The sequence below is a fragment of the Girardinichthys multiradiatus genome, chromosome 7 (assembly GCF_021462225.1).
Source record: "Girardinichthys multiradiatus isolate DD_20200921_A chromosome 7, DD_fGirMul_XY1, whole genome shotgun sequence".
Taxonomy (NCBI): Eukaryota; Metazoa; Chordata; class Actinopteri; order Cyprinodontiformes; family Goodeidae; genus Girardinichthys; species Girardinichthys multiradiatus.
The window spans coordinates 30,288,047-30,315,984 of record NC_061800.1 but is presented as its reverse complement, the minus strand read 5'-3'; the positions used below and the strand labels follow the sequence as shown (position 1 = coordinate 30,315,984).

Below are 27,938 nucleotides of genomic sequence, written 5' to 3'. Positions count from 1 at the left end.
ATTGCCATTGGAGATCATCTAGATGAGCTGATACTTCATGTCCCACATTTTCTCCATTCAGAGTTAACTTTAATTAAAAGTGTTTGACACAGTCTATAAGAGATGTGTTTGAAGGTCGCTTCGGTTCTCTTCCATCTTGTTTTTAGCTTCAGTGGCCACATGCTTGTTGTGTAAAATCAGCCTTACATGAGTCTGGCACCTTTTCTTTGCCTTGATTGAAAGCTTGAAGTAGACAGGCACACAGGAACAGGATGAAAGACCGAAGCGAGCAGAGCAACAGGGAGGGAGGGAAGGAGAGGTGCTGAATTAAAGAATTTATCAAGGGAGGGGGGGTGAGAGATGGACAGACGGCGGCAGAGACAAAAACACGAAGCACAAGAGGGGACGGAGGAAAAGAAAGTTATGAGCTTCTTTCTACATTCCTGCTCCATCCCCCTTTTCTTCCAACTCATACAATTACCACTTTGTGCCACAGCGAGAGAGCTAGAGGTCATTGCCTCTGCTTTCCATAGGCAGGCTCCTGTGCATTCCTCCGAGCAGCTCCCAGCCAATAAGCAGCCAAAGAGGAAGAGCTCCAGTCCAACTAGTCACCAAGAATGTATCAGCCGTTGGTTTGCTTCCAGAACGACCCCTCCTCTGCTAACACCTCCTCAAACCTCACGTTTTCACTCTCCCCTCCTTGACATCCTCACTGCTGTCTTCTCTTCATTACTCCCTCCTCCCTTCTTCTCACCCTTTCTCCCCCTGTCTCTTCCTGCTCTCTCTGTGATGCAGCTGGTAGCACTTAAAGTTGCGGGGTGTTTGGTGGGAGCTCAGGGAGCCTGCGCAGTACCCCGAAATGTCCTCTCTGATTTCCACATGCTTTAAAAAAAAACAAAAAAAAAAACGAGCTCGTCCTTAATAGAAAACACTCTGTTTCTCATCTCCTCTTGTTCCAAACGCACGCCGCCCGGTCCCAGAGACATCCACCGGAGAGATAAAGCTGTGGGAACAGCTTTCTCTGTGGATGTTAATAATAGGCTGACACCGCCTTGAGCTGTGTTTCCTCCCTGATATAAACGCATCATGGAAAGAAATGGGGCGGATTTGTCTCGTCTCTTCTTCTCCGTCAACACTTTTATAGCACCGTTTAAACCTCCAGAGTGTTTTACAGCGTGTTGATCATTCACCCATTCACACAAGCATCTTCCTTGACTGTGCCTCTTGCCTGATGTGGCAAATTAATTCAGGGCAGGGTTGGGGGATCGGACCGGTGACCTACACAGGGTTCCTGCTTGTACTGAAAACGTCTGGAAAATCTTGGAATTTAGCCAAAGTATATTCTAGTTCACATTAGGAGGAGCTGAAATATAAGACGGAGAAGGGAAAAGTAGATTTATTTCCAAACGTTATTCCAAACATTGTATTTGTTTCTTTCATCCATCCATCCGTCCGTCTTCCCATTGATGGATTAATGTATTCCATAGATCCAAAAAATCTCTTCTCGTCTCTTTCTCCTGAACTGAATGTTTTGTTACGCCTAATTCCTGTTTCCTCCTGTCATCAGATTGGTTAAAACGTCAGTGACAATCTTATGTGACTCATGCCCAACTGTAAAGGTAACAGAGATATTTAGTGCAATAAGCAAAGTTACATTTAGTTTTCTGCTCTCCTTGTGTCCCCTATATCATGAAACAGTTTCAGTCCCTCTCTTCAGGGGATTTTTCTCTCTCCATCATTTTACAGCCCATTTGATCGCCACGGGTCATTCGCTCAGCTTGTTTTGTTCTTGTTCTTGTGGTTGTGTAACAGCCTAAACGGCCTCTTGTTTACAGTTTTGCAGATGACTCGAGTCAGAATGAAAAAAGCGCATAGGAACCTCTTTTCTGTCTCGATCAGGAGCTGGGACGCACCTTCACTTGTCCACAGGCTTTTATGGCAGCTGTAGCCCCAGTAACACACCAGGGAATCTCTGTGTGTGTTTAGGTAGCTGCTGAGTGTCTTAAAGCTGTTTCAAGACACAATCTACTGCCCTTAGATAACAAGGATCGACTCATTTAAGTTGAACCAGCATTATTTACTACACTTGTTTTTGTGTTGCCAGAAATAGATCGTGATAAATTATATCAGGTTTTTTTTTTTTTTTTTTTTTTACATGTACCTTTTTTTCATCTGTCATGGACAACACAACTGAAAAACAAATCAGTTGTGATGAAAATAAAAGATAAATAGTTGAATAAGTGAGTCCAACCTTTGGCCCTTGGCACCCATTTTCTCTGAAATTTACAATTTGAGAACGGGTTTCAGAGTGTAATGGTTTGAAAACGTCTCAGTCTCCGTTGTCGTGTAGATGGGAAAAACTGAAATCTTCCCAATGGGGAAGCCCTGGCTTATGCGCGGTATGACTGAAATCAGTAGAAATTAATGCACAAGCGCACAACATAGGAGCTGCCGACCAGTTTAAAACCCACAACAGACAAAGATATCAACAAAACAATGGTGGATTGCAGAGTACTTACTTGTGGTGCTTTCTTCAAAGTACTGATTGTGTTCTTCAAACATGTTTGATCTCATGAAACCAAACATAAACTGCTGGGCCATACTTCCAAAAGGTTTTATCACCAATCATAACAAAAGAAACGCCCACTGTGAAACAAGGTGGTGGCAGCATCATGCTTTGGGATTACTTTTCTTTTAGATCTGTGGATTTCAGTCAAGGCGGATGAAATTAGTAACTATTAAAAATAGCTGTAAGTTTTGACCAAAACCTTCAGTTGTCTGCTAGAAGGTTCAAAATGAAGAGGAATTTTGTTTTTTCAGCATCACAGTGAGTCAAAGCAGCACAAAATCAACAAAAGTTCAGGAATGGTCTAACCAGAGTTCAGAACTAAACCCGACAATGGCTGTGGACATGAAATGTCCTCAGTCTGATATATTTGGAGACCTTCTAAGAGGTCAAACTGAATGCTGAAATTGTATCAGAAGGTGCTTCAAGTATTAGTTTTTAAAATTGTACAGGATATATGTCACATTAGACGTGGATAAAGTGTTGAAATTATTCATCATCGTTCCATTTTCTTAAGTCACAAAAACCTGGATATTTAGCAAGGGTGTCTGTGCTTTAGAGGTTGACTGTATGAGTTGTAAAATGTAGGAAAAAAGAAGAATAAAAAGGGAACTGTAGCTTTTTTCCAGTGAGTCAGCTCTTCATCTTTAATAGCCTAGTTAATAGCTACGTTTCTGTTGAGGGAGAACTCGGTCCTATTTTTTTATCCTCGGGTTTTATAATCAGTATGTGCTGAACCCCTCCTCCTCCTCACTTCCATATATCTGTATTTGTGTCTGACCTTTCTTTTAGAAAAAAAGCTCTCCTCAACCGACAAGACATCCCTCATCTATTTTCCTACCACACGTTGATTTATTGGGGTATGATGAAATTTAACCGCCCACCAATTTTATTTTCCCTCCTCAGAAATTCAGACGGAGGGTACAGGAGTCCACCCAAGTCCTGAGAGAACTGGAAATTTCGTTGCGGACCAATCACATAGGGTGAGTTACAGACTGCTGACGTTTGTGTAGTGTAACGTGTCTTTTGCCTGATTGTGTTTGATTTAAAGGGGGGAAAGTCTGGCATTCCAGACACTCGAAGATGCAGACGTCAACGCTAAGCCCAACCTCCCCCTACCCCTGTACCATTCCAATCTGCGCTGTGACCTAATATTACACCGAAAGCCATGTGGCAGCGACGAAAAGATGAATCGATGGATTGTTTCGAAGCAGCTGACACATGAGCAGCCTCTGGAAACACATTTTTTCCCTCACTGTAGTTTGGCTGCGCCACTGTTTCAGTCCACAGTCGTGATGGGATATCAATATGGATATTGCTACACAGACGATAATTTCACAACAGATGAAACAGTGGTGCATTCATCTGCTATGTCAGGTATTTTGAGATAACAGGTCTCAACCTGTGGCAGCAGAGACAGATTCAGAGCTGTACAGTCAGCCTGGAGCGCAGATCAATATCTCCCAGAAAGTCTGTGTTTTTTTTCTTCATGCTTTGGATCACACCTCTAGGGCTCTAAGGACTGTGATTGTTGCATTACTAATAAGGTCTAATGGATGCTGGGATATGTTGGATCCAAATTCCTGTTATAGTTGGAAGGAAATGCTGTTTTCTTTTTATTTTGTGGCACTAGTGGCCTTTATTTCATGGTATACAGACAGGAAATGGGCAGAGAAAGAAGGGGGGAATTCACACAGCAAATGTCCCATGGTCGGGAATTGAACCCCAGACGGTTGCGTTGAAGACTCATATATATGCCTCTGTATATGGTGCGCAACACTCAACCTCTATACCAAGCACTGCCCCAGAAATTTTTTTTCCTTCTTCCTTTGTACCTTGTGCTTTCATTTGTCTTTCCTCTCTTTTTCGTGTCCCTTTTTCCTTCATCCTTCCCTCATGTCCTTTGTTCCTTTCTTGTGTCCTTATGTCTTTACCTTGTTTTGTCTTTCCTTGCTTGCTTCTGTCCTTCCATCTTTGTGCCCTACTTCCATCCCTTCCTTGGGTCCTTCTTCCTTTCCTCATTGTGTAAATCCCTCTTTCCATTATTGTGTCCGCCTTTTCATCTATCTGTGTCTTTTGCTTTTTTCCTTTATTCTTTCGTTTCTTTCTTCTATTTCCTTTCCTCTAATTCCTATCCCCATTCCTTCCTTTTGACCTTCTTTTCTTCCATCTGTGTCCTTCCTTCCTTCCTTAATAATTTATATTTTAAAATGAGCATAAAGCACTGTAAACTGTAAAAGGTGAGCCTGGTAATGTCAGAAATCTTTACATGAAAATGTGTAGGAACCTGTAACCTGGGTGTAAACGGGGGGGCGTATGTTCTTAGCAACCGCAGCAGCAAACTTTACCAAAACAAACACAATCAGAACAGAAAGTAAAACTTCAAATGCAGCGTTTGGAAGAGCTCTTAAATCTTTTGAAATCAGATAAAGAAAAAAATGTTTTACTAAAACCACATCTCTTACAACATGGAAGCCTTTTATTCAGAAAAAAGCATGGTCCTTAGTTATGCCCATTTATAAACAAAGGATATGTGGATGACTCTGAAGATAACATTCGTTTAAAAAAACATGACACCCTGTTTTAAACTTAAGGTTTTACATATGAAGGCAGTTTCTAAACTTCAAGGGTTCAAAACACACTACAGATTCCATGCTGTCAGTATTTATTAAACATAAATGAAGCCAAAAATGGAAAATCTCTGTGTGGAACACCAAAGAAACCCTTGATGCCTTTTGTATGATCCAAAAGCCTATGATTAACTGATCATTAGGATTAGAAGTGTGATCACCTCTATAAAAGCAGGATATTTAGGTTTTAGTTTGTTGCTCTGGAGCATACAGGCGTGTATCAACACAATGCCAAGGAAGGAAGACATCAGCAAGGAACTTATTGTTCTTGCTCATTGATCTGTGAAAGGTTACAAATCCATTTTCAAATTCTTCCATCATTTGTAAGTATAAAAGAGTTTTCTTTAATGGGAAAGCGTAAAGACTGTAAGCTTTCCTCCCATTAGTGGATGTCCCAGCAAATGCAATCCAAGGTGAGACTGTGCAAAAACCCGAAGAGCTGCACCATAAACTCCACAGGTTCCAATTAACTTTTAATTTAAAATTCATGACAGTAGAATTAGTAAAAGAGTGAATAAGTACTGTTTGTTTGGATGAGTAGCGAAACTGAAAGACTGAAAGAAACAATGTTGTTTGGACAAATATTTGGCATTGATAGACAATGCCATGTTTGGCAGCAACTAACAACCTCATATCAACTGTTAAGCACAGTGGTGGAGGGGTCATGAATTTGGGCTCGTTTCTCCGCCACAGGACCTGGGCACCTTGCAGTCTGTGAGTCGACCATGAACTCTTCTGACTACCAGAGTTTTTCAGAGTTAAATTTGAGGCCATCTGTCTGAAAGCTAAAGCTCGCCTTAATTTAGGTCAACAGGACAGTGATCCCAAACACAGCAGAAAATCTACAACAGAATGACTTGGAAAAACGAAAGAGTAAAACATGTTAAAATGGCCTAGTTAAAGTGAACCTGATTGAAATGCTGTGACAGATGCAAAGTCGTTTAGAACGGCGAGTCACTGGTCATGCTGATGGCTTTCCCATTTTGGCTTCATTTTTTGTTTAATAAATATCATTAGGGTAATCTGTTCTTTGCTTTTAGGGACCTGAAATAAGGTTTAAAAAATTGTATAACCTGGTAGAGACCAGATGAGCATTTTAAGCAGGTGGTAGCAGCAGATCTAGAGATCCTGCCAAAGAATGAAGGATGCAGCCAGGAGAGCATCCGGTGACCAAAGACTATTGTAACAGCAAAAACACTCTTCAGTCTAAACTATGTCTCCTAAGCCCTCTCTTCTCTTCTCTTCTCTTCCCTCCCTCCCACACACACACATACATACTTCAATTTGTCAGTTTCACCCACACTCACATAGATTATCTCATATGCCTGACAGCTGCGGTTCTTGCACTCCTACAGACTGTTTACACTCTGTTCTGCTCTGTAAACCAAAACACAACTCCAGCCGCAGACAACAGCGCAGCTGAATCACTGTTTATAAGGATCAAGTCTTTTTGAAGATGTCGTGTAGAAAACTAGATTTACATGAAGGCGGTCTCTGTTGGACAAATGAAGGGGGGGGGGGGGGGGGGGGGTGTATGGAAAGGGTGGGAGCTGGTGATTAGAATGGAGCAACAGTGTCACCCACTGAGATGGTGAAAATCTGCTGCTTCCTTTCAGAAGTGAAAGAGTTAAATTTGATCATCAAGCTATGTATATAATGGGCAGATTGTCCTTGAGCGTGCACTGCTGATGCTAACCATGGCTCCACGCCTGCCTATCTGTGTCCGACATGTTGCACTGTGGTCACCAACATGTGGAGAATGGGAGGACTGTCAGCATCTTGTGGCAATGACCACCATATGGACAAGGAAGCCACTACTCCAGTCTGTTTTAAGACAACAGGCCCTGCCGGGCACCACTTTACAAGATTATTCAGCTCCATGCAGTCACATTACAGGGGAGCCAATCAAAGATGCACCTACTGGATCTCTGAAACGTCTTCATGAATGCAGTGTTTCTCAAAAGCTTTTGTGGCTACAAAAAAAGACACTTCTGTAGATTTGTTTGCAGCTATGTAGAGATATAGTTTGATTCAGTTAACGATGCTTTTCAAAAGACGTTTTACCTCTTGAGCTTTTTTGTTTATTTTGCATAGACCAACAGAAAACAGTGTACAATTTCAAAGAGGAAGGGAAATTATACATTGTTCTAAAAAACAAAACTCTAAGGCGTGGCATGCATTTGTATTTAGCCACCTCTAAATCAATACTTTATAGAACCAGTCTTTTGCTGCATTTACAGCTGCAAGTCTTTCGGGGTATGTTTCAGTTTTACACATCTAGAGACTAACATTTTTCACCATTCTTCTTTTTAAAATAGCTCAAGCTAAGTCAGATTGGATAGGGAAAGATCTATGAAAAACAATTTTCAAGTCTTGCAGCAGAGCCTTGGCTGGATCTAGTCTGGGCTTTGACTGGGCCATTAATACAAAGCAATATGGTTTGATCTAAACCTTTGTTTATCAACCCTCGTCCTTCAGGCACACTGCCTTGCATGTTTTAGATGATTTCCTTATTCAGCACACCTGATTTCAGTTGATGCCTGGTTGTGTGGCTTTTGCTGAACTACAATTATCTGACTCAGGTGTGTTAAAGCAGGGAAACTTCTAAAACATGTTGGGTAGTCTGCCTTGAGAACCAAAGTTGAAAAACATTGATCTAAACCATCCCTTTGTAGCCCTGGCTGTACTTCCTGCTGGACAGTGAACCTCTACCCCAGTTGCACGTTTAAATTATTTTCCTGAAAGATTTAGCTCCATCCATCTTCCCACCATCTATGACCAGCTTCGCTATCCCTGCTGAAGAAGAGCATCCCCATAGCATGATGCTGCCACCACCATGTGTCAAACTGGGTATGATGTGTTCAGGGTTAGTTTTAGTGTTCTGCGAGTAGGCCAAAAAGTTCAGAAGAGACTGACATTTTTGGTCATACTCTGGGGGGGGGGGTTCATGGGAGTTTGGCCAACCGGGCCATGGTTCTCGACCGGAAAAGGGTGGCTTGTCCTCTTAAGATTGGAGGGGAGTTCCTGCCTCAAGTGGAGGACTTCAAGTATCTTGGGGTCTTTGTTCACGAGTGAGGGGACAATGTAGCAGGAGATCGACAGACGGACCAGTGCTGCTGCCACAGTAATGGGGACGCTGTGATGGTCCGTTGTGGTGAAGAGAGAGCTGAGCCAAAAAGCGAAGCTCTCGATTTACCGGTCAGTCTTTGTTCCTACCCTCACCTATGGCCATGAACTTTGGGTTATGACCGAAAGAACGAGATCCCGGATACAAGCGGCTGAAATGAGCTTCCTCCGTAGGGTTGCCGGGGTTTCCTTGAGAGATAGGGTGAGGAGCTCGGCCATCCGGGAGGGGCTCGGAGTAGAGCCGCTGCTCCTCCACATTGAGAGGAGCCAGTTGAGGTGGCTCCTCTCGGGCATCTATATCGGATGCCTCCTGGACGCCTGCCTCGGGAGGTGTTCCAGGCATGTCTCACCGGGAGGAGGCCCAGGGGTTGACGCAGGACACGCTTAAAGGCCTATTGCCCCTTTTCCACTGGCTTGATTTGACCCTACTCGACTCTGCTCATCTCGCTTTATGAGCGTTTCCATTACAGAAGGTTTTCATTGAGAAAGTGCAGGGAAAAGTTAATAAACCCAAGAGCAACTACAATAATATTGCCAGAGCATGTCATACATTTAATTTTACCATTTACAGATTATAAATCATGCCTGAAGGCTGACAAAAAAGAAAAGGGACAAATCAGCTTTCTAAATTACACGCAGGCAGAGCACTGTATGTAATAACTAAATCAGTTGATCACACATAAAATCAGCTGCTCAGAGGCACAAACATTTCCCCCAAAACCCACACAAAACAATACCACCATAAAACAACGTGTTTGGTTCGGACATTAATTGACGGTCCTTTAGCAAATCAGTGTTTGCAGGAGGAGGGAGCAGGCAGAGTGCAGCTGCCCGTAATCAGACTGCCTGCATCAGACCAAAAGGGAGGATGACCCTGCTGAATCAGCAGAGCATGGATATGCAAAATCCAACCTAAAACTAACTCTGAAGGTCAAAAGTCTGCGGTTTTGCACTTTTGATTCCTTGTCCTCGTTATTGCCATGGCTGAGACAAAAACTTCTTCATAATGCCCACAATTGTAACTTCTTCAGGCAAGCTTTGGAACTTCACCATCCAGACAGCAGCGTCTCTCCTCTCTGCTTCTCCTGCCACATCAGAACCCCTGAGCCTTATTTTATAAGTTCTGGCTGGGCTGTGGTCCAGATAATTATCCCAGTGGATCATTTTATTTTATTTTATTTTTTTCATATATTTTTTTGCGGCACTAGAGGCCTTTATTTTTCATTTTTTGACAGTAGGCAGACAGGAAAGAGGGGTAGAGAGAGGGGGAGACATTCGGCAAATGTCCCTAGGTCCGGAACTCGAACCCGGGATGGCCGCTTCGAGGACTGTAGCCTCCGTATATGGTCACGTGTTTAACCCCTACACCATCAGCGCCGCGCCCCCAGTGGAGCATTTCAGACATAAAAAACATAAATAAGACATTCGTGCATATACTTTAATGCAAACGTTATTAGTATTTAATTTATTTATGTTTTATCATTTACGCTGATTACCTTAATGTAACACAGTAACATTAATAGCAGCACTACACTCATGGCTGGAGGCAGAGCTTCAGCCACCATAGCTTCAGCCGTTGGTGGGTCAGTGAAAACACAACAGTTAACTTACCGTACCGAGTAGAGCGAAATCAAGTGGTGCAGAGATGCGCCGGCTAAAACAAGCTAGTGGACAAGTGGCAAATGTCACTTGGCTGGCCTGGGAACGGCTTGGGCTCCCCCCAAGCCGTTCCCAGGCCAGCCGAGTGACGTTTGCTGGAGGAGGTATGTGGGGACGGGGAAGTCGTCTGCTGCCCCCGCAACCCGGTTCTGGATATAGCGTAAGACGACGAGTACGAGGATTACAGTGCTCCATGAGATGTTCAAAGCTTGGGATATTATTTTTACAAGTCTGGCTTTATACTTCTTTAAACTTGCAGGCCTTCAGAGTAAAAAGGGGCTCAATACAGATGCAAGCCACACTTTTCAGAGTTTAAATTGTAGAAAACAAAATCAAAGAATGTATAAATTTTTTTCCATGACAATTCTACTACTCTGTTGACCTATTACATAACATCATATTAAAATATGTCATGCATGTAGTTTGTGGCTGTCGCTGTGTTGAAATGTGAAACAGTTCAAGGAGCGTACATTCTTTTTGCAAAGCACTGTAGGTAGAAAAGAACGCCAGCAAATACAGAAGGAAGGAAGGAAGGAAGAAGTTATCCATTGAAATAGTCTTTCTCTGTCCAGTACAAAAAATAAAAGCTTGTGGAATACTGAGTGGATGGCCCACTTTAGTCTTTTAAAGAGGACTTTAAAAAAGAGCATTTCTGGCATTCTTTGGATTTGCGCTTGCAAAAGATAGGGCCTACTTTGGGTGTGTAAGAGAATCAGGAAAAAAAGAGAGGCTGACTCAGTAATGATGCACTATTGTGAATGGTCAAGGCCTCCAAACTCTAAAAGTACAATAAAACTAGCAAAAGCTACATTTGCACCAATCGGTCAGCCAGTTTTTGAAAAACAGTTATTTGAAAGGTTATTTTCCTCCTGTTCAATGCATCCTTTAAGAACTCACAACATTTAAAAACCACTTTGCGTATAGTCCTTAGAAGGAAATAAAATAGGTATCAAGTAAAATCTATGAGTCAGAACTCATAGAAAATCCGAGTGCGATATTGGCCAGAACAAGGCCTAATCACAGTGTCCCTAGAAAAAAAGGAACCGCAAAACAGCGTTGTACCACGTTTTATACAAGAAAACAATGCATCTTTTTGTTCCTAGCAGCATCATCTTGTACTATAATCCTGTAGTTGTCCAAAACATCTGTGTTTTTGATGCCCTTTAGAATGTAGTTGATGGCCACAACAATTTATCTGTAAAAACCTTACTTTGTAATAAACATATATATGTTTGTTTGTTTTCAGGTGGGTGAGGGAGTTCTTAAACGAAGAGAACAAAGGTCTGGATGTGTTGGTGGAGTACCTTTCCTTCGCACAGTATGCTGTCACGTGAGTCTCTACATACACTCTCTATGGGCCACAGTGTTTAAGACGAATCAGCACAACGCCGCTATTCTGCCCAGACGCTGATGCCTCTCCACTCAGCGCCAGCTCCACTGTCTCTGCCGTCAGAAACACGGAGTCACGCGCTGACCGTTGCTGACAGATTGTGTATTATAACGGCCGTATGCTGCTATTCATGAACTGACTGGCTGATTATTAGTCACCCTGAGAGTCCCTGTTCGGGCCCCAGTAGCTTTTTTGTTTTATTTTATATTCATCGCTTCACTTCAACATGTGTGATTATGGTCTGTCCACATTATAAATGGTTGGCTGTCATATTATATTTACACAGTACTATAGAGCAGCACATAGGCTTATGGAACAGGTTGGTTTAAAATGTCTCAGCTGCTACCAGCTGCAACAAACATTTCAATTATTTGGCTCAGCATGTTTAAATGGACAAAGCCACAGTGTTGTCACCTTTTAGGTCATTAAACACTATACTGAAGGCCAGCTCTAAAAACAACAACAAACAACACAAAAGTCTCACATTTGTGCAGAAAAGGAACATGCCCACCAACAGCTGTTTCATCATTTTGAACTGACCAGCAGCAGTGCCGAATTTTAACAAAGCTGTTTTTGTATTTTGTTTAAACTTGGTGACATTTAGGGAATAACTCTGGTGCTTCAGTGGAGTTGTTGGGTTTCTGGGTGGTCCTTCATTGTGGCCTAGGACAGATTGCCTTCAGACTGCTAAATAATTGCTAATTAAAGTGGGACAGATTTTGTGCAGCTTGTCGACTCCTCTATGTCTCATTTTCCAGGTATGATGGTGACTGTGTGGAAAACAACACAGAGGCCATGATGGACAAGTCCAAGACCTGGAGCCGGTCTATAGAAGACCTACACAGAGGAGGTACCCTACCAGCCCACATCACAGGGAACGGCATCACTCGAGCCGGGCGACATTCCACGTTACGGTACGACAAACAAAGCTACAGATTTAGATCGTTCTTTGTTTTCAGTGTTAGGCTGAAGCAGTGTGATTATTTTGAGAAGTCACACATTTCTTATGATGCCTCAGCTGCCTCTTTGTGAAGTCATGTGGTCTCTAAGACTTTAAATGGCTTAAGACACATGCAAGGGGAAAAATGTGTGTGTTTGTTTTTGGCTGGCCAGACTCATGATTATGACACATGACTGATAAGTTTTCAGACGACACACTGAACATCTTTATGTGGGTTAGTTTTTTGAAGGGTGGGCAATTTTTAAAAACGCCAAACAAACTCCAAATCTTCCGCACTGATGATGTCACTGCAGTTTATTCATAATGCCCAGGCTAATATATGGTCTGAAGCCCAAATCCAACTCATTCATGCATTATTTCTAATCCTTCTAATCCTCCCTGTCATGGTTTTATTATTTCAGCACAGAAGTCCTACTGACGTCTGTTGCCTCTAATCTCTAGTTTGAATAGGTTTACCTGAACACTTCATACACAAAGAGCATTACGGAGTAAAGGCCACGGGTCCTCTTGAGACCTTCGCACATAACAATATTTAGACAATGCATAGTGAGTTTTCTGTTTGAACTGGAAAGAAAAAAGTGAAATATTTATTTATTATAAGAAATTATTTTTGTTATAGACCAACACACAGCGGTAAGTAAAAATCTGAAAAGTCTAGAATCCATCTCTATTCAGCCCCCACGAGTAGACATATTGTAAATACAGCCACAGGTCTTTTGGGAATGTTTCTACCAGCATTGCACATCCAGAGACGGACGTTTTTGAACATTTCTCTTTGGAAAACAGCTCAGGTTCAGTCAGATTTCTTGGAGAATGTGAACTTTAATTTTCAAGTCCAGTCTTAGATAATTGGATTTAGGTCCGAACTTCAACTGGACCATTTTAAACCACTGCATTGTAGTTCGGGCTATAGCTCCTGGAAGGTGAACCCCTGCCCCATTCTCAGGTCTTCTGCAGCCTTTAACATCATGTTCCCTGTATTCAGCTTCATCCATCTTCCCATCAACTCTAAACCAGCTTCCATGTCTCTCTGCTGAAGAAAAGCATCCCCCCATCATGATGATGCCACCACCATGTGGAGGGTTAGTTTTCAACCACACATGTTGTTTGCAAGTAGGGCAAAACAGTTCAGATTTGGTCTCATCTGCCCAGAGATCCTTCTTCCACATGTTTGCTGTGTTCCCTACATCCCTTGTTGCCAACTGCTAATAGGACTTCTTGTGACTTTTTCTTGCCTCTTTTCCATAAAGCCTGCATTTGTGGAGTGCACAACAAATTGTTCTCTTGTTGACAGATTATCCCACCTGAGCTGTGGATAATCTGCAGCTCCTCCAGAGGATTTGGGGATTTTTTGAAAACTGGATTTTATTTAGGGGTATCCGAGTAAAAGGAACGAATACAAATGCAAATCACACGTTTCAGATTTTTAAGTTGTGTTATTTTCTTTCTTTATTGCTACTTTGTGTTGGCCTGTAACAAAAAATCCAAGTAGGAAATAATGTGAAGTTTAAGGTTTTAACATGACAAAATGTGAAGTCCAGTGTTGGGACATCCCACAGCTGCCTACAAAACCTCCACATTTCTGGACTGTACAAATGTGTCTTCCAACACTTTATTCCAGTGCTTTATTGGTCTTATTTCTACCAGCTAAAACAACAGTGCTGTCTCTGTTGTGCCACTGCTCACAATTATGTTCAGCATGTGAAAATGGTAAATGTCTTCAGCTTTCTTGACTGTCTCTTCTGTTTTTGTCCCCGTCTTCTTCAGTAGTCATCTGCTCTTTTGTCCGCCACTCTTCGACAGCAGGCAGGTCGCCACTTCCCTGTTCCCTCTTTAGACACACACACACACACACACACACACACACAATGCGTCCACGGACTGGCGCTCACATGTACATTCCCATACATAGCACCCCTGCCTTATTGTAGTCCTTACCTCCCTGTTAGAGCTGCCCGGTTAATTTGTCCTGCTGTCTCCCAGGGATGTAAATTATTTGTTCTCTGAGCCTGCCCCCTTCTCCTAGTCCTCCTCATTCTCCTGTGACTGAACTGTGCTTCCCTTGGAGTAAATGGTTTATTCTCCACTCATTGTTTCTGTTTGTGTGCTGCCTGTGTTGCTCCTCGAATGACATTCCTGTGGAGAACTTAGCCTAGACTCTCGAATGGCCAGTATAGATTTATACTGAATCTATGATTTATACATACAATCTATGACCAGTTAATTGAAGCCAAAGTCATTTTTATTTGTTTTCTTTAAAATGCTTCTTGTAGGATGCCGGGGTCACTGAACTGTCCAAAGTGTTCTCAGATGAGATGGTATGTCTGAGGAATAAGGGGAATACTAGTAACATGTAGAAATCTTAGTCCTGTGTCTTTTAGCCTGTCGCTGTAGTTCTAGTGTTAAGTGTTTCTGTGTGGTGCCGTTTAAACCATGCTTTTTACTCAATATAGTCTGAATATTTGAAAATGCAGACTTGTTCTTAAAGAAACATAAAAATCTTTTATGTTCAAACTTTTTCTATCCTTTTCTAGAACAAGAGTCAAATGTTTTAGTGAGCAAACTGCACATTAGCCTCTTCTTAAATTAGTCACTAACTCGCATGTTGTTAATCAGGATTTTCTGTTCCCAGTGAAGCCATTTAGGAATAGACATTTATTTTAGCTCAGTTTGTTACAACAAGGTACATACATGAAAACTCTGTAGCTGTAAAGCGCAGTAAAATAACGACTTTTCTCTATCTGAGATTGCCAGCATTAGTATCATGATTGTGTCTCACTTAAATCACTCACCAGGTACATTTCAGATGCTGGGCTGTCATGTTCTTGGTAGTGATGTCTATTTTATCTTAACTCAAGTTTCTGCCGGACAGCTTCACTATGTTGCTCCGTCACGGGGTTAACGAATCAGAATCAGCTTTATTGCCAAGTTCGTACATACAAACAAGGAATTTGCCTCCGGTACACTTTGCTCTTTTGTTCTGTTTTTGCATTACAAAATATACAAATTTACAATTTACAATGTACAATATACACATATCTAATAGAAAAGGTGCATTTGCAACATCTGTATGCTGTTGTTCTGTACTCTATTGAATGTTCATCAGAGAAACAGCCTGGGGGAAGAAACTGTCTCTGTGGCGGCTGGTTTTAGTAAACAGTGCTCTTGTAAGAAGTTGTGATTATGTTAACACTATTTCACCTGTAGTACACATAGCTTTATCATTTGTTTCTAAAGATGCATCGGACTCACTTTACATATTCAGTTACCTTCTTTAATAAACCCACATCTCTCTCCTGCTTATGATGTTTCCATCTGGTGGAGTTTGCCAGGCTAATGCTAGCATCCTTACTCATTTTGATATGATTTGTTGATAATTTAGCTTCTAATATGTTTTAGTACTGTTGACATACTTCAAAAATTTTGTGAATTTAACATCTTAAATATTAATGCCTAGTGTTTTTTTAGCTGCTCTCTGCTCTCACCTAGATGGACAGACTTCTGTTCAGGCAGACAGCAAGCTGAAGCAGCCAGCACGGTCTCTCTCGCACTTCAGACATCATTCTAAGGGGAACAAACCCAGATTCATTCAATTCAATTCAGTTCAGTTTATTTATATAGCGCCAATTCACAACACATGTCATCTCAAGGCACTTCACAACAGTCAGGTACATACATTCCAATTAATTCTAACCATTGAACAGTACAGTCAGATTCAGTTATTTATTAAAATTGGATAAAACGTTTTTCTATCTAAAGAAACCCAGCAGATTGCATCCAGTCAGTGACTTGCAGCATTGACTCCTCCTGGATGAGCATGTAGAGACAGTGGACAGTCACTGGCGTTGACTTTGCAGCAATCCCTCATACTGAGCATGCATGTAGCGACAGTGGAGAGGAAAAACTTCCTTTTAACAGGAAGAAACCTCCAGCAGAACCAGGTTCAGTGTGAGCGGCCATCTGCCACGACCGACTGGGGGTTTAAGAGAACAGAGCAGAGACACAAAAAGAACACAGAAGCACTGATCCAGGAGTACTTTCTATGGGAAGGAAAAGCAAATGTTAATGGATGTAGCTCCTTTAGTTGTTTCACCTAGAAAGAAAGAACAGATAAACTCTGAGCCAGTTTTCAAGGTTAGAGTCTGAAAGAGAGCACATATAATTAGTTACAGTAAAAGCTCAGTCAGTCGCCATGTCTAGGAGAGAGAAAGGGTTAAACACTGAAAGACAGGGCCATGTGGATCATCGGTAGAGGGTGAGCACTAAGTTGTTGCCAGCAGAAGCTCGGACAATTCCCCTCTCCAGAAAGGTGTCACATGTAGACACAGAGTCAGGCCAGGTGTAGCTTCTAGGTAGAGAAAAGAGAGAGAACATAAAGTTAAAAGCTGAAATAACAGCAAATAATGCATAATTGGAGAGTAGTGTGAGAATGTAGCGAAGAGGGTAAAAGTGATCATTATGTCATCCAACAGCTTAAGCCTATAGCAGCATAACTACACAGATAGTTTCAGTTCAGATTATTTAGTTAAACTGCACTTATTTACAACAATGTCGTCTCAAGGCACCTCACAAAGGGTCCCACTGATGGTCACTAAAAACCACAAGGATTGGGATACCTCCCTCTGTCAGACTGATTATAACCACTGGAAAAGAGAAGGGGTCATACAGGTAGCAGAAATGGAGGGTGTGTTTGCACCTCAACCAAAACTGAGCCGGTTTAGGCTAAACCTGAGTCCCCCTTACTCCAACCAACAGGGAGGGAGGAAGGCAACCTAAGCCACTCTAACTATAAGCTTTATCAAAAAGCAAAGTTTTAAGCCTAGCCTTAAAAGTAGACAGGGTGTCTGCCTCACGGACTAAAACTGGAAGCTGGTTCCACAGGAGAGAAGCCTGATAACTAAAGGATCTGCCTCCCATTCTACTTCTAGAGACTCTAGGAACTACCAGTAAACCTGCAGTCTGAGAACGAAGTGCTCTGTTAGGAACATATGGAACAATCAGATATCTGATGTATGATGGAGCTAGATCATTATGGGCTTTATATGTGAGTACACTGTTACGCTGAGTATCATCAGCGTAACAGTGAATATTTATCCTATGCTGCCTGATAATTTGACCTATTGGAAGCATATATATAGTGAAGAAATTTGGCCCAAGCATTGAACCCTGTGGTACTCCACAATTAACCCTGGAGTTTAAAGATGATTTATCATTTACATGAACAAACTGGAATCTGTCAGACAAATCCGATTTAAACCAGCCTAGTGCTGTTCCCCTGATCCCTACAGCATATTCCAGCCTTTTTAAAAGAATATTATGGTCGACTGTATCAAATGCAGCACTGAGATCTAACAGAACCAATACAGACAAAAGTCCATTATCGGAGGCCACAAGAATATCATTAGTGACTTTCAGCAGAGCTGTTTCAGTGCTATGATGAGCTCTGAAGCCTGACTAAAACTCTTCAAACAGGTCATATCTGTGTAAATGCTCACACACTTTCAACTTTGTTGTGATCAACTCAAATGGCTAGCTTTGTTTTAAGAATCTCAAACATTTCCTTTGCATTTCAATGGAGCAATGGCCATCCCTGTCCTCATTTCTTTATCACAAGAATCCGTTCTTAGCTGTTTTCCATTGCCTTCCATTTTTTTAAATGAGGTAGTGTGGTAACAGATCTAATACAGAGATCCATCTCCCTAGTGACACTCTAAAACTCATCCTGGGAATCTCAAGGCTTTCCTAGGTCAGTCCTACCAGCATGTACAGAGTCTGCCCCCAGGTTTTATTGAAGTTGGTTGCACCTGCATGCATGTGACTTAAAGGCAGCATAAAATAAACCATGGAGTGTTGTACAACTACGCAGATGACAGTCTGCTCTACTTCCGTGCAAAGCAGTGAACATAAGACAGAGATGACAGGCATGTCTTAAATTTAAATGAAAGTAGGACAGAAATATTATTATTTGGATCTTCGAATGCTGCAATTCATAAAGCTTTTGATCTAGGGCTAAAATATCTTAGCTTTTTATCTAATTTTTAATGCAAAATATTATTTATTCAGGTGAAGAATGTAAAAAAGAAAATGGTTATAATTAATTTTTATTAAAGACGTAAATAGGCCCAGCTTTAAAAAACCGGGCTGTGTAAAACATGACTCCATAGATCACTGGTTGTGCAGTTGCCATTAAATCACAGACAGTGCACCAACAACAGGGATTGAGAGTAGAGACGCACCAAACAGTTTGCCGAAGAATTTGGATCTGACATTTTTCCCTTGACCTGCTGTCATCTGTGATTATCAGGTCGAATACCAAAACATTTGAATTTTTAATTATAATTAACTGGATCAAAGCTAGGAACTTCCACCTTCTTTAGTCTGGAAACGCAACGGCAAGGAGAATGTACTTCGCTACAGTCTTCGGGGTTTAACAAAACTCAAATAAAGATTAAGGACACATGCTTCGAAGCATGAATGGGGATATTCTTGTAATTCCTTCATTTTCTGTTAGCTTGAAGCTGTTGCCTCTATCCAAGTAACTTTAGCAGTTTTTTCTCTTTTTATACCCATTAGAAAGAAAAAAGAGCTAAATCAGTTGGAATGAGCAGATAAGAGATTAAAGAAAACCGGAAATCTGTATCGGCCGATAAAAGTCTGAAAATTGCATTCCTAATCAGAAGTTAAGTTTTGTTACAATCTTTTAAAAATGCTTTTATCGGGACCAATCAAGGCCGATACTTTGGTTTAAACAAAGTAATGTTATGTTTGACATAACAGTATAGAATCATTAAAATGTACAAAGGAAATTTACTTTCACTCTTACTGTGATTTTAATATGAGGTGCTCTGATTCACCTTGAGTAGACTACAACTGACGGTAGTTATTCCATCATTTTGTGAGTTATAAATTTGCTCAATAGAAGAGAGAACATAGATTAGTTGAACTCTTTCAGGCATGCCAAAGCACATCAAGTTCTTTTAGCTGAAGTTGAGTAATCATTTAGTCATTTCCTGTGACTTTATTCACGTTTTCTTAATTTCACTTCACCTCAGTTCAGATGTTCATTAATCGGGAGAGGACAATATTTTTCTTTGCCGCTCTGTTTTTATTTTTGGTAACTTGTCCTATATGTAGCTTTTACATTTTGCTTTTGCATGGGACACTTGCCTGAACACTGACACAACACATCTTGAGACACAAGTTTAACGTTTATGCGTACTTATTAATTGTCATCCTAAAACCTGCTGTCCCCTTCTTAAAGAAAACCATATTTCACTCCAAGGCTCTGCTGTGACCCACTGATAAGTCACGCCTGCAGGCAGGAAGTCTGACAGGAATCAGCACGTTGAGCAGTAGTCTGAAGAAATGTTTTTGTACGGGGCTCGGAAATTGAAACTAATGATAATTAAAGTGTGCATATAAACAGTTTTACTTTAACTGGATCAGCACTTCCGTCGTTACAGAGGCCTTGTTTTTGTTTTCTTGTCCTCATAAAGTTGCACAGTCACCGTCCTGCATGCAAATGACTGGCTGCTATTATGTTAGCTGTGATTGATACGTAAGTGAATGACATCAAGCTAAAACAAAGAAGCCATCTTGTGGCCCCGTGTGTGGCAGTAGATCATACAGCCTTTGTGTGTGGCATTGTAAAGTGGCTTGGCACTTTGACAGCCTGCCTGTACGAACAAGGCGCTGTGTAACGGTACACATTTACAAACGGCATCTGTTCTCTTGCTTATCCAAGCTGTCCACACTCGCGTGTTCAGTAACACAAACCGACTTGACACTCCGTTTAGAAAAGCATGCAGTATTTCCATTTTCACTATCTTTTCTTTTTGTTTTGTTTTATAGCTGCAGCACGCTGCCAATCAGGAGAACGCTGAAAAACTCCAGACTCGTCTGCAAAAAGGACGACGTCCATGTTTGCATCATGTGCCTACGTGCTATCATGAACTATCAGGTGAGCTTTCTTTGGTCTAAGGGGACTACCTGACCTTTCAGCCAGAAGCACATCCATCTATCTGGAGTTAAATTCAGTTTAATACCCTGCTGTCCCTCCACGGTTCATTTACCATGTACAAGAATATTTAAAGGCTTCTCTATTTTTTTTTTAATCACTTATTTGTCTTCATCTTACTTGTGTTGCAGTATGGCTTCAACATGGTCATGTCACACCCACATGCTGTGAATGAAATTGCACTAAGTCTCAACAATAAAAATCCACGGTAAGTTCAAGAGGAAAGTAGCGAAATCCAGGTAACTGAGACTAAGGGTAATTGAAAGATTAATTTTTAGAGATTAATCAACGGTAAAAGTTAGCAACTAATTAGATATCTATTCGGTGGCTTCAGATCAGTGTTAGAACTGCAGTCTTTATTGAGGAAAGACCAAAACTCAAATCATCCCTATCAGCTGAGCACAAGAGCCTTGGCTGACTATGATGAAGTATTTTAAAACTTCCTGCCATGACAGTAAAGTATTTGCTCCCGCCCAGATTCCCTCTGGTTTTTTTCTTCTTTTTTTTTTGTAGCAATTAACAGTTTTTCTGCAGTATCCTACAGAGTGGTTTTAGTATCTATTTGAGTTTAATGCTTTAGTATTGTGACAACCGTAGTGTCAGTCCATTTGCAATGTGATTCTGTCGGAGTGCGTTTGTTGCTCTGAGAGCCATCCATCAGGAAGGAAGGAAGCTAAAAAGCTCTGCCTGCAGACTCGACTACACAGACCGATGCATTAAGAGATCACCAGAAAGCCTCTAGTGTGTGTTGATGCATGAGTTCTCACATCATGCCCAAAGGTCACAGGGTGTCCTGAAAGGTTGATGTGAAACCTCTTTGCATCACATGACTGATTTTCTCTCATCCAGCCAGAGAAAACCTTTGTCAGTGAAGTGAAAACAACACAAACTCCAAACAAATGACACGATGATGATGTAATGCTCGTATCACAATCACCAGTGCCTTGCAAAAGTATCAACACCCCTTTAACACTTCCAGATATTGTCACATTACAAACACAACATTCAGTGTATTTTATTGGGATATTAGGTAATGGACAAACACAAAGTAGTGCATACTTGAGAAGTAGAAGGGAAATTATGCATTTTGTTACAATATTTTACCAATGAAAGTCCAAGTGTGGCTCCCTCTCTGTCTTGTGTTCAGCCTTCCTGACTCAGTTCTGTATAGAAACACTTTCCTGAAGTTATAGCTTCAAAACTGGAAATCTTTGTCCATTCTTCTTTGCAAAATGGCTCCATTTCAGTCAGATTTGATTTGCCTGTGAACATCAAATCACGTAAATTCCCAATAAAAACACATTTTTTGTGGTTGCAATGTGGTGCTGTGGAAACATTGATGATACTTTTGCGAGGCACTATAGAGTGGTTGTCAATGCGGGCTCATTACGGTGATATTCACTGTAATAAACTGTAATTACTGTGTAGATCCATCCTGTGCTGATTATTCACTGTTGACATGACGTTTAATTAACACTAGTTTCTTTACACTTTAAGTGGCTTCCCTATTGGCAACTTAAAGTGTAAATTGTAATTTACTAACTTCTCCTGCTGTTATTTCCTCTGTGGTTTACAGAACCAAAGCTCTAGTTTTGGAGCTCTTGGCAGCAGTTTGTCTCGTGAGAGGAGGCCATGAAATCATTCTCTCCGCCTTCGACAACTTTAAGGAGGTATGACCTGCTTAGAAAAAGGTAAACCAGGGGTCTTTAGGAAGACCTCTGTGTCTTTACATCCCAACTGTGTCATTTCAAACAATCACTCGGCCCTGGAGGAATGCTTTCTCCAGGAGATTCCCTCTCGGCGTTGCCTCAAAGGGATCAGAGATACTGATTTGTCTTTGTAACACAGGATAACCCACACAGCCATCAGAGAAAACCGCTCCTTGCATGTTAACAAAATTCGTCAGGCGCATCAAAGCTCAGAAAAGGCACGCCAGCAGATGTTCGAGATAGCCCTTCCTGACCTTTAGCTGTCTGGAGGAGGTGTCCTGGCAGCCGGAGATAAGAGGGAACTAACTGCAGCCTCATTTTGTAGCGAACATCTTAAAAATATAGAGCGAGTGCAGTTTATGTAATATTTACACCTCTGAATGAAATATTGAGTGTTGCTCTCAGCAACGGTGGCATTAGTGGGAGAGCAGAGCTTATCTAATGAGACTGAGAAATGCTTCTGATGGTGTGAAACCGCAACAGGACGGTCACAGATTTTGGGAGATTTTTTTTTTTCATTTTTAGGCCGCTTTACTTTGCTGGAGTTGATTTGCTCTTAAAAGAACTGGCTGCAGGCAGAAGATTGAGGTTTTTAAATAAACACGCCTCGTACTTCTAATGAATTCTTTATTACACTCTCTCCCAGTCTGCGTCGTTGCCCTCCCAGTGACCTCTCTGAACAGCCAAACATCACTCTGTTCCATTTTTTTCATCTTTCTGTATTTCAAGTTGTGTTTTAAGTAGGCTTTTTGGCCCAAAAATACTGTATTTGGGGTAAAACGTTTGTCAAAAGTATGCAATGTTATCTGCAAATAAGATGAAAGCAGGTGCGTATGAATAATTTATAACAGCAGTGATCGCTTTGAAGACTGGTCGTGTTTTTTTTCCTGGTTGGTTAAAGCTGAAGAGTATTTATCAGCAGACTATTTTTAAATGTTATTTCACCTATACTGGTGGTTTATATGATGCAGCCACTGCTGAAATCTTGACTCTTCGTACTTTTTTCTCTTTCCTTATAGTTTTATGATTGTGGTGTCATAATAATTACCGGTCACCAATTCTTTGACCCCTTCCTGCACCATTTTTGCTCCGCAGGTATGCATGGAGTCACAGCGGTTTGAGAAGCTTATGGAGTATTTCAAGAATGAAGACAACAATATTGACTTCATGGTGAGTTCATACAAATCCTAATAATTATACAGATGCACAAGTAAAAGATAAAGCAACAAATATGTCTTCTAAATATCTAAAATGTTTGTTTGCCTTTGTTTGAATTTGGTACATAGATGTAGAAAAAGGTAAAAAATAATGAATATATTTGAATAATGTCTTTACACAGGTGCATCTTAATAAATCTAAATATCATCTAAAAATAAATGTATTGTAATTCATTTCAGAAAATTAAACTTAATGAAAACATTTATATTAATTCCAGACAGAGTAACACTTAAAGTGTTTTTTCAAGTGATAAGTTTGATAACTATGGCTTACAGCAAATGGAAACTTAAGATTCAGTTTCTCCAAAAATTGGAATATTGCATATTTTATTGCGAGACCAATAATAATAAGAGACTGTCCGTGTTCTGTACAGTATATGCACTCGATACCTGGTTGGGACTCTTTTTGCAGGATTTACTGCATCAGTGCAGCGTGGCATGGAAGTGATCAGCCTGCGGCTCTGCTAAGATCTTAAGGAAGCCCAGTTTTCTTTATCAGCGACAGTCAGCATTGTTGGACTAGTGTAGCCATGTCATAGAAACGTCTGTGTGTGGTCGTTCTTGAAGCTCTGACTTGAACCAAAATCCACCAACTTCTTGAAATAGCTTACTTCACCATCTTCTTAAGACTGCAGGTGTCCCTGTTGCTTGCAGACCTTTTTCCTTTCACTAAACCTTCCATGGTTAATATGCTTTTATTTTGTACTCTGTGAATAGCCATCTTCTTTATCTGCTGGAGATGCCAGGAGTCTTCCCATTATTTTGTAGGCCATAGCATTTTTAATTGCATATAATATTAGAATTTTCAGAGAAGCTAACTTTTGGGTTTTTCTTAGCTGTAAGCCATAATCATCAATATTGACAGAAGTACTCGTCGTCTTCCGCATTATCCGGGACCGGGTCATGGGGGCAGCAGACTCAGCAGAGACGCCCAGACGTCCCTCTCCCAGACACCTCCTCCAGCTCCTCCGGGTGGAGCCCAAGGCGTTCCCAGGCCAGCCGAGAGACATAGTCCCTCCAGCGTATCCTGGGCCGTCCCCTGGGCTTCCTCCCGGTGGGACGTGCCTGGAACACCTCCCGAGGAAGGCGTCAAGGAGGCATCCGGTATAGATGCCCGAGAGGAGCCACTTCAACTGGCTCCTCTCGATGTGGAGGAGCAGCGGCTCTACTCCGAGCTCCTCCCGGATGGCCGAGCTCCTCACCCTATCTCTAAGGGAGTGCCCAGCCACCCTACGGAGGAAGCTCATTTCAGCCGCTTGTATCCGGGATCTCGTTGTTTCGGTCATGACCCAAAGTTCATGGCCATAGGTGAGGGTAGGAACGTAGACCGACCGGTAAATCAAGAGCTTCGCTTTTCGGCTCAGCTCTCTCTTCACCACAACGGACCGGCACAACGCCCCCATTACTGCGGCAGAAATAAACACTTGAAATACATCAGTCTGTGTGTGATGAATCTAAATAGTAGATGGTTTTCACTTTTTGAATGTAAACAGTTATATTTTAATTTCCTAGGATGAATATAACAAGCTACCTTTAGGTAGTCAGTTAGTTGGCTGTCTACTCCGGTAGCCAGCTGCTCTTAGCCTGCCAGCTGCATCTTTATATTTATTACTTTATTAAGAGTGATGCAAGCTCTTCCTTGCTTCCTACTCCTTAGCTTTCTAGGCTTAATGGGATTGAAAATGTCTCAAAACAGCTGAATTAGTCTCTCCTTTAAGCTATGCCTTAGCCAACTAATTGTTGTGCAGCAACAGGTGCTTTTAGTGATAGTTTAAAGTCATTAAAAGGAATTTAAACTGTAGGAACGGTATGACACATCCTTTTAGCAGTTTTGAAAGCACACTATTTAAACTTTGGAATACCTTAAAACAAGTAATCCACCATTCCCTGAATTAATAGTGATTCTAATGTGATTTTTAATAAAAATAAAATAAATTTAAGATCCACAGGCTGAATGATTCACTTTCTTTAGAGTTTTGATGATAAAGAATGAGTAGTGGATGAGATGGGTCCACAGAAAGTGACAAGGAACAGGCTGTGACTAAATAAAATCCTAACATTAATGAGTTCTCAAGTGCTTGCACCTACAACTATTTAAACATGTTGAACAGCACTGCAGATACCCTCCTGTCAGACTAAACCTTCCAATAAACAATGAAAAGACAACCTGTCCTTCCACTTTTGAGATAAACACTCATCTGTCTGTAAGAGTCCAGCCGGGCTGAGAAACGGAAAACCAGTGGACATATTCAGTATTTATTTATCTTTCATTGGCATTATTGATATTATTAAAGTCACTGTTTTCAAAATGAATTCTACGATTGTGATCATTGTCTTACCGTGTATGTGTTCCCCTTTGCAACCAGAAGATAGCCTATTTACAAAGAAATCCCAAAACCCAAACTTACAAATAATCAGACTAAAGACTATAGCACCTCATGCCCACTGTTAAGTACGGTGGAGACCTCTGATGCTTGAGGCACAATAATTGTTGTTATACTGTCAGAATCTCCAGCTGGCCTATGTCCGTTACAATTGTGAGCATAAAACAAACTCCTTGCCTAGCATTATATTTCTTCAATTACACCTTATCACCTCTGCATGTCATAAAAACATATGTATATTTATATTTATATATATAATATGTATATATTTCTGTTCCTGCTGTTTAACTGGCTGTCTTCTGCCTTTTCCTTTGTATTTTTCAGGTTGCATGTATGCAGTTCATCAACATTGTTGTGCACTCAGTGGAGGACATGAACTTTAGAGTTCACCTACAGTACGACTTCACCAAGCTGGGCTTGGACGACTACTTGGACGTGAGTTGAGGTTTACACAGAAATCCCTCTGAGTACTTCCAGTCTAAAGTCCACAATTTATGCTGCAGTTACTGCACCCCTGAGACGTCCACCTCAGAGAAGCCGTCAATAATGGCTTTTCTGGGGGTTTTTTTGTAAATCTGCATAGATGAGATTGGCACAGTTCTTGGAAAAGAAAGTGGAAAACAAAAAACGATTGTTTCTTGCGTCTGTTTTATAGAAACTGAAGCACACCGAGAGCGACAAGCTCCAGGTTCAAATCCAGGCCTACTTGGATAACGTGTTTGACGTTGGAGCGCTGCTTGAGGATGCAGAGACCAAAAATGCAGCCCTGGAGCGAGTGGAAGAGCTGGAGGAGAACATGTCGCATGTGAGAACCCTCAAGTGTTGATGTCAATGCTCGGACATTTTGAACAAACTTGCTGCCTGATCTGATGTTCTCCTCTGTTGGATAAATGTTTGTTACAATGTTCTCTGCAACAGCAAACTATGTGGATGCAGCGTCAAAGCAGAGACCAAACGTTAAGCTCCTGATAATTTCTAACCCATGAAGACAGGAGCATGATAAATGCTTAACATCACTGCTCTGGATGTCTTTGGCCTTTTGAGGTAGACGCTGTCTCTGTAACATGCTTCTCTCCTCTCACTCTCACAGATGACAGAGAAGCTGCAGGACATGGAGAATGAAGCTATGGCCAAGATTGTGGAGCTGGAGAAGCAGCTGATGACTAGGAACAAGGAGCTTGAGGCCATCAAAGTCAGTTCTTCACTAAACTTCTTTTAACCTCTTAAATCTTCAGGTTACAAGCACAACATCAATATATTTTAATAGACCAACACAAAGTAATACATAATTGTGAAATGGAACAAACATGGGAATACATTTTTACATTTTCCCAGTTAAATAAATATGAAAGTATTATCCATTAGATTAAAGTGGTTTTTAAAGCACATTGTATGCAGCTTTTGTTGACTTCCTAACAGCTCTAGCTCTTCTTCTGTCATTCCTCCTCCACACAGGAAGTCTACAAAGATACCACCTCACAGATTCACTCACTGAGGCAGATGCTGAAAGAGAAGGACGAGGCTATCCAGCGCCAGAGTAAGCTGGAGAAGAAGATCCACGAGCTGGAGAAGCAGGGAACCATCCGGATCCAAAAGAAGGGAGACGGAGACATTTCGATCCTGCCTTTTGCCCCTCTTGGGGTGGGGGGTTTGCCGGGTGCCATGTTGGGGGCAAACAGTGCAGCTGTTGACCAGAACCATGCAGGCGTTGCAGGAGGTATGCCTGCTGTACCTCCACCACCTCCTCCTCCCCCTCCGCCGCCAGTCAACGGACAACGTAGGTTCATAACGGAATCAGCTGCCTGCCTCAAATATTAAAACCCAGATGAGTAATAGCGGTGTTGAAAACTCAAGCTCGGAGGATTATTTGCATCACGTGCATTTAGCTGTTCAGCTTCATCATTTTGTTCTGTCTAAAAAGAAAACATTTGTTCTCCTCAATCTCTTGCTGTCTCTCCCAGTGCTTAATGGACCATCGATGGAAATTCCAGCTGCAGCTGCCCCACCTCCACCGCCGCCTCCCCCTCCCCCTCCACCCCCTGGGCTCCCCTCAGAGATATCTGCCCCTCTGCCTCCTCCACCCCCTCCTATGGCGCCCCCTCTGCCCGGATGCGGGACGCCCACTGTTATCATGAACTCAGGGCTGGCAGGTGAGGTTATTCTTTGGTCTACATAATATAGCTAAAAGTGTTTTAGAGTTTTCGTACCTTATTTATTTGACTTGTATTGACAGCTTTGTTAGGCTTTTAAATGAAAGATTAAATGGAAACAAAACAAATTGAGTTAAATTCCTTAAGTGC

At 41.5% G+C, this 27,938-nt stretch overlaps 1 protein-coding gene across 6 annotated transcripts in view; it reads left to right on the top strand.

Moving 5' to 3' along the window:
• Window positions 1-27,938, top strand: part of fmnl2a (formin-like 2a) — a 73,710-nt gene that overhangs the window by 31,042 nt on the left and 14,730 nt on the right. For all 6 annotated transcript variants that reach the window (XM_047370225.1, XM_047370227.1, XM_047370229.1 and 3 more), the window contains exons 4-15: window positions 3,452-3,528; window positions 11,207-11,290; window positions 12,109-12,264; window positions 20,163-20,271; window positions 20,460-20,536; window positions 21,905-21,998; window positions 23,133-23,207; window positions 25,963-26,073; window positions 26,294-26,443; window positions 26,729-26,830; window positions 27,094-27,415; window positions 27,600-27,788. In XM_047370225.1, the coding sequence (XP_047226181.1) occupies window positions 3,452-3,528; window positions 11,207-11,290; window positions 12,109-12,264; window positions 20,163-20,271; window positions 20,460-20,536; window positions 21,905-21,998; window positions 23,133-23,207; window positions 25,963-26,073; window positions 26,294-26,443; window positions 26,729-26,830; window positions 27,094-27,415; window positions 27,600-27,788 (1,546 nt within the window). The remainder of the gene's footprint in view (window positions 1-3,451; window positions 3,529-11,206; window positions 11,291-12,108; window positions 12,265-20,162; window positions 20,272-20,459; window positions 20,537-21,904; window positions 21,999-23,132; window positions 23,208-25,962; window positions 26,074-26,293; window positions 26,444-26,728; window positions 26,831-27,093; window positions 27,416-27,599; window positions 27,789-27,938) is intronic.